General features: G+C 41.5%; 1 protein-coding gene across 19 annotated transcripts in view; it reads left to right on the top strand.

Moving 5' to 3' along the window:
- Ubap2l (ubiquitin associated protein 2 like) overlaps nt 1-12,370 on the top strand; it is a 60,721-nt gene that overhangs the window by 19,827 nt on the left and 28,524 nt on the right. For 10 of the 19 annotated variants that reach the window (XM_042682130.1, XM_042682128.1, XM_042682129.1 and 7 more), the window contains 3 exons: nt 3,331-3,383; nt 5,661-5,746; nt 7,905-8,076. In XM_042682130.1, the coding sequence (XP_042538064.1) occupies nt 3,331-3,383; nt 5,661-5,746; nt 7,905-8,076 (311 nt within the window). Of the gene's footprint in view, nt 1-655; nt 716-3,330; nt 3,384-5,660; nt 5,747-7,904; nt 8,077-12,370 lie in introns of all 19 variants that reach the window. The other 9 variants (XM_042682120.1, XM_042682124.1, XM_042682115.1 and 6 more) reach the window with 1 other exon arrangement.

The following is a 12,370-nucleotide window of genomic DNA, read 5'->3' as shown; positions in this document are numbered from 1 at the left end:
ACTTTTACTTTGGAATAGAAAGCCAGGCTTTGGGGGCTGGAAAAGTGGCTCAGTGGTAGACGGCTTGCCTTACATGCTTGGGGCCCTGGGTTCGATTCCTCAGCACCACATAAGCAGAAAAAAAATAGCTGGAAGTGGCGCTGTGGCTCAAGTGGTAGAGTGCTAGCCTTGAGCTGAAGAGCTGAGGGATAGCGCCCAGGCCCAGAGTTCAGGCCCCATGACCGGGCCCCCCCCAAAAAAGTCAGGCTTTGATATCCTAGTCCTTACCTGTATTCAACAAGTATCTAGTTATAAAAACAATGGGGAAGTGAATATTTATTTTTAGTAATTAGAAAAGAAACCCTGTTTAAGAAGTCCATAGTCACACAATGATCAGTGGTGCTGCTGCCTTATCAATGAGAAAAAGGGTTTTAGGTGTGTAGCTTCATGCATTTTCATTATTGATTTCATGATCTAGCATGCCTTCATGCATGATTTCTTTTTGTGTTGTCATAATAGCAAAATTACAAGTTGCCTTTTTAGTTTAAAAATAAATTTAAACCTACCCTGAAAATATCCACAGGTACAGTGGGAATTATGTATTTGGGGGCAGACATTCTCATTCTCAAACAAAATTTCACTGGTTGTTTTTTCTTTTCTTTTCTTTTTGTTTCAGGACTTGATTTCATTGGGGTTGAGGGGTCAAATTATCCCCGAAAATTTGAGACTGCTCCTGGTATGATACATCCAGGCGCCTAACTGCCCCGGATATTTTTTTTTATAGATTTTTATGAACTGAAATATCTGTGGATATGTCATTTTTCTGTCTTTTCTGCTTTTTTTTTTCTTTGTGCCTTTTCCTCTTTTTCTGTGCCCACTCTTACTTTTTCATGAATACTCAACATTTATATTGTCTGCACTTTATGCTGAGGGAATGTATGCCCTAATCTGCTCAGAGCATTTCCATCTTTATTTCTTAATTCCTCAAAATGAGTTTCTTAGCCATAACCATACTTCTTGAAAGCATCAAGTCAGTATTTCATTATTCCTTTCTATCCCAGTTGAAGTTACCAGAGTGTATAGTGAAAATCTTGCATAGTCTAAATTATATAACCTCTCAGTCTAGAATTGTGTATAACTCCTGTGTTCCATTTAACCAGGGGGGGACAGATGTCAAAGGAAAATAATGGTATCAACAGATATAGGGGAAAATATGATTTATAACTTGTATAACTGACATTAGACTTTGATTTTTTTTTGGCGGGAAGGGGCGGAGGGAGGGAGGCCAGTCATGGGGCTAGAACTCTGGGCCTGGGCCCTGTCCTTCAGCTCTTCATCTCAAAGCAAGCACTCTACCAGTTGAGCCACAGTACCACTTCCGGTTTTCTGGAGATAAGAATCTCATGGACTTTCCTTGCATGGGCTGGCTTTGAACTGAGATCCTCAGATCTCATTTCCTGAGTAGCTAGGATTACAGCTACTTCAATTTTTTAATGCATTGTCATTAATAAGTGGTTTGGAATTTTTCTGGTACAGTTTTAAGATTTTCTTGGGAAAGTATTCATACTGTAGGAAATAAGGTTTTTCCTTTATAGATATTAAAATATTTCTATTCAGTGACTGAAATGTCTAGATGCTAGCCTTTTTTTTTTTTTTTTTTTAATCTGAGACAGTATCTCACTGTATAGCCCAGGCTGCCTTGCCTTAATTGCCTTTCTGCCTTAGCCTGCCTAGTGCATTGCACCATAATGCCCAGCCATCCTTGAATTCTTATTTTAAAAAAAAAAAGGAAACTAAGCCGGGCACCAGTGGCTCAAGACTGTAATCCGAGCTACTCAGTAGTCTGAGATCTGAGGATTATGATTCAAAGCCAGCCCTGGCAGGAAAGTACATGAGACTCATATCTCCACTTACCCACTGGAAAAACCAGAAGTGGTGCTGTGACTCAAGTAGAGCGCTAGCCTTGAGCTGAAGAGCTGAGGGATAGCACCCAGGCCCAGAGTTCAAGCCCCATAACCGAGAAACCAACAAAACAAAACTGTCCACTTATTTAGAAGGCTTTTTGACTTATGTGATAAATATATAGTTCTAGATAAGAAAATAACATATTGTTATGCCTTATACAGCCAGATAAATTCTTACTCTGGTCTTTGGTTTAAGGGAAAAATTGTGGTTCTCATATTCTCACCCAAATTCCTTATGAAGGGACATTTTCTGAAATTATATGAAGCAAAGAAATTGGGGAAAGGAGATATGGAAGGTGCTTTGATTGTCTGTATACCTTTTCCATGTAAACTGTATCCTTACTTACAATATGATAAATTGTAGGCTTCTGTTGTTTGTGCCATAACCTTAAAAGGTTAGATTCCATATTCTGTAGTGTATGAGTAGGATTAGGTTGATGGATACTGCTCATACTTGAATTTTTTTTTGGTGGGGGGCAGGGGGTCCGGTTGTGGGGCCTGAACTTTGGGCCTGGGCGCTGTCCCTCAGCTCTTCAGCTCAAGGCTAGCACTCTACCACTTCAGCCACAGCGCCACTTCCGGCTTTTTTTTTTTACTGCTTCTGTGGTGCTGAGGAATCAACCCAGGGCCTCATGCATGCAAGGCAAGCGCTCTACCACTGAGCCACCTTCCCAGCCCCTCATACTTGATTTTTAACCTGTTGTCTTCCAAAACGATTTAAATACATGGAGCCTTCTTTACAATTTTCTAGCTAAACCTATAATATTTATGAATTAAGACTTCTGGGTATATTTTTTCATTCAGTTCCAGTAACTCTTAACTTCTCAGTATTCTGTTTGACTTTCAAACCTATTCTTAGACATTCTTCTTTTACTATTTATTTATATTTCTCTTTCACTGCTGTGCTGTCATCATCTTCATACTGCTTATAGTTTTCTCTCTCAAAGCAAATATGTATAGTCTGCATGTTTTAGTTTGAATTGTCTGCCACCATTTCACTCAATGACTACTACATCATTATAGCCCACAGCTCTTCAGTAGAGTTCTTAATAGAACTGTGGTCCTTAATAGTACTTAATAGTACCTTAATAGTACTGCATGGATCTTTAAGTCTAGTGTTTGTGTGCATGCATTTTCAGTCCATTTCTTCCCCTTCTCTCCACCTTGCAGCTCTGTAACAAAAACTGAAAGTACCAATGAAATCATAATCTTAACAAAACCCTACTTCTCTGAACTTTCCCTTGCTATAGTCTTTCATCGCTAAAGCCCAGCAATTCCTTCTGGTTAATAAACTGTTATACTTTTTACTTTCATCAAAAATGTTAATACATTGGATTTTGCATGTTTTATACTTAAAATTATTCCACAATTTTTCCTTTCTTTCCAGGTGCATGGAGGACTGCGACAGAAGAATGGGGAACTGAAGATTGGAATGAAGATGTAGGTATTCCCAGGACATTCCTCATTAATGCCTTCTATCCCTAAGTGGTGTTTAGGGATAGAAAATTGGTGTATTTCTACCCCTTAAAATGCACACATAAGATTCTGACCCAAAACTTTTACATCCAAAATAGTGTTCTGAGCCAGAACATTTCACATATGTTATATGAAGGAGACTGGGCATGAACAGGACTCTGGAACCACACTGTGGAAAGGGCAAGTGCACTTGTGTAAGTCCAATATCTGATTGTCGGATTTATTCCAGGAAAAGATGGTGGTTGGGTAGGGCACCACAAATGGAGTGAGGCAGGTAGAACGTTGAGTAATAGCTGCTGGTGGTACATGAATCTACTAAGAATCCTTATTTGGTATATAGTCCTGTAATGGGTTGCCAGTGGATGTTGGAATTAGTATGATGGTACCAAATCCTCAGGCTTATAGTCTGATTGGCTCTGAAACCCTTTCATTTATTTGAAGCCCTGTATAACTGTAATTGAGGTGAATATATGTATGTTTGACTATCTGCCAATTTGACTCAACTTGGAAACCCTATAGATGAGTGGCACATAAAATAATCTGAATTCACCTTACTACCGGAGTAAAACAATTTTCCTGATTCCTGGTCACAGTCAAGCTTTAGCTGTGAATGATTGTTTTCAGTGATTATGGATATTTATTTACTAACTTGTATTAGTTATACAGAAGAGAATATCATTGTTAACCTTTCCATGTATTTATGATGATGTCAGTCACTTTTAAGTTGTGTGTGTGTGTGTGTGTGTGTGTGTGTTGCACGCGCATGCAAGCGTGTATGCCAGTACTGGGGCTTGAACTCAAAGCTTGGCTGTTATTCCTTAGATATTTCACTTAAGTCTGGTGCTCTAGTACTTGAGCCACTTCTGGCTTTTTTTGGTGGTTAATTGGAAGTAAGTCTCAGAGACTTTTCTGCTGAAGCTGGCTTCCAAACTATGATACTCAGACTTCAACCTCCTGAATAGTTAGGATTACATGTGTGAGCCACTGGCACCTGCTCCAGTTATGACTTTTTAAAGCTTGAGTAGCATCACTATCAGAGAACGATTATTTTTTATTATGAGCGAACTAGACTGTCTTGTGAATTTAATCATTCTCTGATTCTGAAATCTGGCTTCCTTTTTTTTTTTTTTTTTTTGGGTCCGGTCATGGGGCCTGAACTCTGGGCCTGGGCGCTGTCCCTCAGCTCTTCAGCTCAAGGCGAGCACTCTACCACTTGAGCCACAGTGCCACTTCCGGCTTTTTGCTTTTTTGCTTATGTGGTGCTGAGGAATCGAACCCAGGGCCTCAGGCATGAAGGCAAGCACTCTACCACTGAGCCACCTTCCCAGCCCAAAATCTGGCTTATTTTCTTTAGCAACTTTCAAGAAATGGGCATATTTCCTCACTATTTGAGAGAATATTTGAGAAGTAAAAATCACAATTTAACTTTATTTAGTAGTCAAGAGTTAATTTCTGTAGTTGATCACCTAATTTAGATGCCTTATGAGAGTATAATAAGCAGGGCGGTGGTAGCTCACATCTGTAACCTTAGCTACTTTGGAGGCTGAGATATGAGGATCGTGGTTGAAAGCCAGCCCAGGGAAGGAAAGTCTGTGAGACACTTATTTCCAGTTAACTACTAAAAGCCAGAAGTAGATCTGTGGTTCAAGTGGTAGAACGCCAGCCTTGAGCTGAACAGCTCAGGGAAAGCACCCAGGCCCAGAGTTCTATAACCTACAAAAAAATTTTTAAAAATTCAAGTACACTTCTTCCAAGCAAAAAAGGTCTGGGACAGTGTGTAGGCCCCGAGTTCAAACACTAGGACCTGTATAGTATAAAGGGAAAACTTATTGAAAAAAAAACCTTTACCTCAAAAAAACTTTTACTGCTCAAGAGTTTTCTTAACTTTTTAGTTTATTTGAAAAGAATAGTGGAAGAGAAGTGTTTGGGTTGAGGTGCTGATTAGGAGCTATAATAGAAAAATGTGGAGGGGTTTTCTCTTTTGTATGACTAGTAAGTAGAACCTTATTTGTGTTTAGTCTGCATGTGATTATTTCACTCTATTATACTTTTTTTTTTTTTTTTTTGAGTCCCTTAATTCTAACCTGTCCTTGGATAAAACCTGAGTAGGCTTGAAAATCAATTCAGGATTCTTCAGGGTAGATAGCTTTTTTTTAATTCTTTTGGTATTGAATCCAGCCTATGCCAACTTCTGACTTTAGCTTATCTGACACCAGTAATAATAATTCCTCTGTTTTCCAGCTTTCTGAAACCAAGATTTTCACTGCTTCCAATGTGTCTTCAGTGCCTCTGCCTGCGGAGAATGTGACAATCACTGCTGGTCAGAGGCAAGTGTGTGGTAAAATTTAATACCTTTTCCCAAAGAGATCTTCTGAGTTAGCTGTAAAGAATAACAACATTTGTCTTTACAAACTCCCTTGATGTTAGTAGGGATTTATAATAGTAATAATCAGTGTGCTGAATGAAAGTTCACATGTTGTAATATTACATCATACTCTCATTTAATTATGTAGACCAGACTGATCCTCAATAGCATTGACTGTATAACTTGTCTTGAAGTAGCCAGGGAAAAGTAGACCCAACCTGAAAGTAGGACTTTTGTTTTTTTTGGTGTAAGTTCTAGGGCTTGAACTCAGTCTTGACACTGTTCCTGATCTTCTTTTGCCCAAAGCTAGTGCTTACCACTTGAGCCATAGCTTTACTTCCAGTCTTTTTTTTTTGGGGGGGGGGGGGGGAGGGTGTTTATTGGAGATAAGAGTCTCACAGAAGCCTGGGATGGCTTCAGCTGTGATCCTTACATCTCAGCTTCCCTCGCGTCCCATTGAGTGGTATTGGACACTGAAGTTTGAACTCATAGCTTTGTGCTTGTCGAGCAGGTGCTCTATTCCTTGTCAAACCTCCCAGGCCTTTTGCTCTTTTTTTTTTAATTTTTAAAAATTTTTTTGTAGGTTATAGAACTCGGCCTGGGTGCTTTCCCTGAGCTCTTCAGCTCAAGGCTGGCGTTCTACCACTTGGTGGTTAATTGGAGATAAGAGTTTCATGGACTTTCCTGCCCAGGCTGTCTTTGAACCACAACTCTCAGATCTCAGCCTCCTGAGTAGCTAAGATTACAGGCCTGAGCCACCAGCGCCTAGATGATGATGATGGTTATTGTGTGTGTGTGTGCCAGTCCTGGGATTTGAACTGGATCTGGGCAGTGTCCATGAGCTTTTTGTTCCAAGCTGGTATTCTACCCCGTGATCCATAGCTCCCCTTCTGACTTTTTGGTGGTTAATTTGGAGATAATAGTCTCATTGATTTTCCTGGGTCTCCTGAGTAGTTAGGATTACAGGTGTGAACAACCAGCATGTGGCTGCTCTGGTTATTTCTGACACAGGGACCAGTGCCCATACCTCAATGCTCCTGTTTATTATATTTCCCATCATAGTTGAGATGACAGGCATGTGCTACCACACCTACATTTTTTTGTTGAGATGAGGTCATGTGAACTTTTTGCCCAATCCAGCCTAGTATTGCTATCATCCTAATCTCAGCCTCCTTAGTAACTGGGATGATAGGTTTATGCCATTGCCCCCAGTTCTTGGTTGAGATGAGGTCTCATGAACTTTTCAACCTATTTGGCTGTGAATCTCAATTCTCCTCTGTGCCTTATGTATGCTAGAAATTCATTCTACCACTGAACTACCTCTCTAGTCCCATATTTTACTCTGTACTACAGGTAATACGAAATTTTGCATAAGTTGAGGAAAACATCTGAAGCTTTCTTTGTTCTAAAGTAGATGAGAATTCTGGCATGTGGTTTTAATTTTTTTTTTTTTGGTCAGTTGTGGGGCTTGAACTCTGGGCTTGGGCCCTGTCCCTCAGCTCTTCAGCTCAATGCGAGCACTCTACCACTTGAGCTACAGCGCCACTTCCAGTTTTCTGGTGGTTTATTAGAGATAAGAGTCTCATGGACTTTCCTGCCCAGGCTGGCTTTGAACCATAGTTCTCAGATCTCAGCTTCCTGAGTAGCTAGGATTACAGGCATGAGCGACCAGCGCCCGGCTAGGCATGTGGTTTTAAGTTGTAGGAAATATTAATGATAAGTACTCGGTATTAAAGTCATGGTTAACTAGTTTTAACATTTTGACCTACTTTGTGAGTTCACCATACATTAAACTAGCATTGAAGCTGGCCATCCCAGCACTTGTGAGACTAAGGCAAGAGAACATGGTGAGTTGAAGCCAGTCTGGGCTATATAATAAGAAAGAAAAGCCAGTATATTTAAAACAAACAAACAAACAAACAAAAAAAAAACGACTGTTATTGATGGCAACATCAGTGAATTCACTTAGATACCATAATGACTCTTAGGTATCAGTTATTTTGGTTTGTTAAACATTTAGGACTTTGTGTTTGTGAGCCCAGTAAGTGCCTGAGTGATCTATTGGGGAATGTGAGAAAGTTCAGTCATTATTAATAAAGTTCCCCTTCTTTCTGTGGTAGAATTGATCTTGCTGTTCTGTTGGGAAAGACACCATCTTCAATGGAGAATGATTCATCTAATTTGGATCCATCTCAGGCCCCTTCTCTGGCCCAGCCTCTGGTATTTAGTAATTCTAAGCAGAGTGCTATATCACAGCCTGCTTCAGGGAACACGTTTTCTCATCATAGCATGGTAAGTAGGAAATTCCCACCACCTAAACTATACACATGTAGTCATTCTTCTATCAGAAGACAAAGTTGTTGTCGTTCTTATTCTTATCATCATTGCCAGTCCTGGGACTTGAACTCAGGGCTTGGGCACTGTCCCTGAGCTGCTTTTTGTTCAAGGCTAGCTACTCTACTACTTGAGCCACAGCGCCACTTTCCGCTTTTTCTGTATATATGGTACTGAGGAATCGAACCCAGGGCTTCATGCATGCTAGGCAAGCACTCTACCACTGAGCCACATTCCCATTTTTGCGGGGGTGGGTGGTGGTGGTCTGGTCGTGGGGCCTGAACTCTGGGCCTGGGTGCTGTCCCTCAGCTCTTCAGCTTAAGGCTAGCGCTCTACCACTTGAGCCACAGCGCCACTTCGGCTTTTTTCTTTTTGCTTATGTGGTGCTAAGGAATTGAACCCGGGGCCTCTTGCATGCAAGGCAAGCGCTCTACCACTGAGCCACCTTCCCAGCCCCCAAAGTTAAAGTTTTTAAGGTATTTCTTAGCTTCATTTTCAATTCTCACACCAGGCAACACTTAATTCCCAAAATAGGATGATAGGTATCCCATTGTCTTAAGCAGAAGAGGTTTTTAGGTAGAAAAGTCTGAAGAAAGCAGAAACAACAGAAAGTTGATTAGTTATTCCTAAATCACTTTCCTTATGGGACAGTCAAAAAATAATCAGTATGTGGTTATGTTTTCTGTGTAAAGATAAAGGCTAAGGTCCATGTTTGTGGTTTGTTTTTTTTTTGGGGGGGGGGGGTCCAGTCTTGGGGCCTGAACTCTGGGCTTGGGCGCTGTCCCCTCAGCTCTTCAGCTCAAGGCTAGCGCTCTACAACTTGAGCCATAGCACCACTTCTGGCTTTTTTCTTTTTGCTTATGTGGTGCTGGGGAATTGAACCCAGGACCTCAGGTATGCAAGGCAAGCGCTCTACCACTGAGCCACCTTCCCAGCCCTTGTTAATCAGATTTTAATTGTTTTGCAATTCTAATTAAACTGAAGATTGTTACATTTCCTTATTTCTTAATAGGATAAAATTGTTTTATGTATTTTAAAATAATTTTTTATTAATATTAAGTGATTACATAAACAAATTTTACAGTATTGTGGGATAGTGATTCTTAAAGTCACAAACACATTTAAACTTTCACAGTGTTTTATATATATATTTTTTGGGGGGGGGGGGAGGTCTGGTGTGGGGCCTGAACCTTGGGCCTGGGCACTGTCCCTCAGCTCTTCAGCTCAAGGCTAGCGCTCTACCACTTGAGCCACAGCGCCACTTCCGGCTTTTTTCTTTTTGTTTGTGTGGTGCTGAGGAATCGAACCCAGGGCCTCATGCATGCAAGGCAAGCACTGTACCACTGAGCCACCTTCCCAGCCCTGTTTTATGTATTTTTAAACCACATATGTTTTTAGACTAGGCCTCCAATAACCTAGTCTTTCTAAATCTGCTCCATAAAAAGTGTAGCCTAGGGGGCTGGGAAGGTGGCTCAGTGGTAGAGCGCTTGCCTTGCATGCATGAGGCCCTGGGTTCGATTCCTCAGCACCACATAAGCAAAAAGAAAAAAGCCAGAAGTGGCGCTGTGGCTCAAGTGGTAGAGTGCTAGCCTTGAGCTGAAGAGCTGAGGGACAGCGCCCAGGCCCAGAGTTCAGGCCCCAGGACCGGACCAAAAAAAAAAAAAAATGTAGCCTAGTGCTAGAATGCTTGCCTAGCATACATGAAGCCCTGGGTCATTCCTTAGTACCACAGAAAACAGAAAAGGCTGGAAGTGGCACTGTGGCTCAAGTGGTAGAGTGCTGTCCTTGAGCAAATGAAGCTCAGGGACAGTGCTCAGGCCGTGAGTTCAAGCCCTAAGACTGGCAAAAAAACAAAAACACAACCCAAAAAACTAGTTTGTTCTCCACTAGAGTGTAAATGGTAATACAATGCTTCTTTTTCTTTTTCTTTTTTCTTTCTTTTTTTTTTTTTGTCGGTTGTGGGGCTTGAACTCTGGGCCTGGGTGCTGTCCCTCAGCTCTTCAGCTCAAGGCGAGTGCTTTACCACTTGAGCTACAGCGCCACTTCCGGTTTTCTGGTGGTTTAGTGGAGATAGGAGTCTCAAGGTCTCTCCTGCCCGGGCTGGCTTTGAACCGCGATCCTCAGATCTCAGCCTCCTGAGTAGCTAGAATTATAGGTGTGAACCATCAGTGCCCAGCTACATTATTTTTCATTTTTTACTTTTTCTAATTTTTTTTTTGTCAGTCATGGAGCTTGAACTCTGGAGCTGGCACTGTCCCTGAGCTCTTCAGCTCAAGGCTAGCGCTCTACCACTTGAGCCACAGTGCCACTTCCAGTTTTCTATTGGTTTATTGGAGACAAGAGTCTCATGGCCTTTTCTTGCCCTGGGCTGGCTTTGAACTGTGATCTTCAGATCTCAGCCTCCTGAGTAGCTAGGATTGCAGCCACTGGTGCCCGGCTTTTAGTTTTCATTTTTTTAAGACTACCTAAACAAATGCAGCAGTATTAATAGTAGAATAATCTAGGGCACTTAGTACATGATTTCTCAATTACAGCATTACAACAGGAAGTAATGTCACTAAGTGCCAAAGCCTGTAATACTAGATACTTCGGAGGCTGAGATCCAGAGGACTGTATTGCTGAGCTCAAGCAAAAAGGTCATGAAAGAGCTATTTACAATAAAGTAAATGTTTTTAAAAAGTGGTAGAGCGCTAGCTTTAAGCAAAAAGCCTCGCGTAGAGCTCAGGCTTTTGAGTTGAAGACTAAGGTATGACAAATAAAAGGTCAAGAAGACTATCTCCAAAATAACCAGCAGAGGGGTTGGGAAGGTGGCTCAGTGGTAGAGCGCTTGCCTTGCATACATGAGGCCCTGGGTTCGATTCCTCAGCACCACATAAGCAAAAAGAAAAAAGCCGGAAGTGGCTCTGTGGCTCAAGTGGTAGAGCGCTAGCCTTGAGCTGAAGATCTGAGGGACAGCACCTAGGTAGGCCCAGAGTTCAGGCCCCACGACCCAAAACAAAACAAGACAAAATAATCAGCAGAAAGCCAGGTTGGAGGCATGGCTTAAGGGCTAGATCATTAGCCAAGCAAATGTGAAGAAACCCTAAGTTAAAACCCCAGTACTGGCAACTAAACTTAAAAAAACTACTAAACTCATTAACTATCTTCAAAGGAATATGAGAGTAAACATGATGTCCTGTGGCTGGGTGCAGGTGGCTTATGCCTATAGGCCTAGCTCCTTAGGAAGCTGAGATCTGAGGATTTTTGTTTGAAGCTAGCCTGAAAGAATTCTGTGAGACTCTTTTATCTCTCATTAACCACCAAAAAGCCAGAAGTGGAACTGTGGCTCAAGTGGTAGATCATTAGCTTTGAAAGAAAAAGTTAAGGGACAGCGCCCAGGCTCTGAGTTAAAATCCCAGTATTGTCATCAAAAAAGTAAGAAAAGAAAAAACTAAGGTGGTTGAAATCTGAGGATTGCAGTTCAAAGCTAAACTGGGAAGGAAAGTAGAACTGTGGCTCAAGTGGTAGAGCACTAGCCTTAAGCAAAAAAGTTCAGGGAAAGCACCCAGGCCCTGAATTCAAGCCCAGGATAGGCATCCAAAAAATAAAAGGTGCGGGGCACCAGTGGCTCACACTCGTAATCCTAGCTATTCAGGAGGCTGAGATCTGAGGATCGCAGGATCGCAGTTCAAAGCCAGCCCGGGCAGGAAAGTCCATGAAACTCTTATCTCCAATAAACCACTCAGAAAACCTCAAGGGGCTCTGTGGCTCAAGTAGTTGAGCACACCCCTTGAGCTGAACAGGGCCCAAGCCCAGAGTCCAAGACCACGACCGACAAAAACATAAAAATAAAAGGTGACTCAAGGCCTTATTTATTTGTTTTGTTTTGGGGATTGATCTTAGTTTCTCACACTTGGTAGGCAGAGCTCTATACTTGAGCCACTATTCTAGTCCCTCTTTGGATGGTCATTTTCAAGGTAGGGACATTTATGTCTTGGGTGGCTTTTTTTAATGATCCTCCCACTTGAGCTTTTCTATGTCAATGAGAATGTTAGACAGGCGCCTCTGCATCCAGCCATTGTGCTTCCCCAGGAGTTGGGATCCTGCTTCTCAAGTAGCTTATAAACAGTAATTCAAATTTTGTTGCCATAACATTTCTTCTAACGCACGTTGTTTTATAAATGTAAAACTAAGTAGACTTTACTTTCTCATTAATGCATTACTATATTATTTAATGTGCCTTAGACTGAGAATAAATATTAAATATGAAATG

The sequence above is a fragment of the Dipodomys spectabilis genome, unplaced genomic scaffold (genome assembly GCF_019054845.1).
Source record: "Dipodomys spectabilis isolate Male_0828 unplaced genomic scaffold, ASM1905484v1 ptg000069l, whole genome shotgun sequence".
NCBI lineage: Eukaryota > Metazoa > Chordata > Mammalia > Rodentia > Heteromyidae > Dipodomys > Dipodomys spectabilis.
Note: the sequence above shows the minus strand (reverse complement) of the source record. Positions and strands in the feature narration are given on the sequence as shown.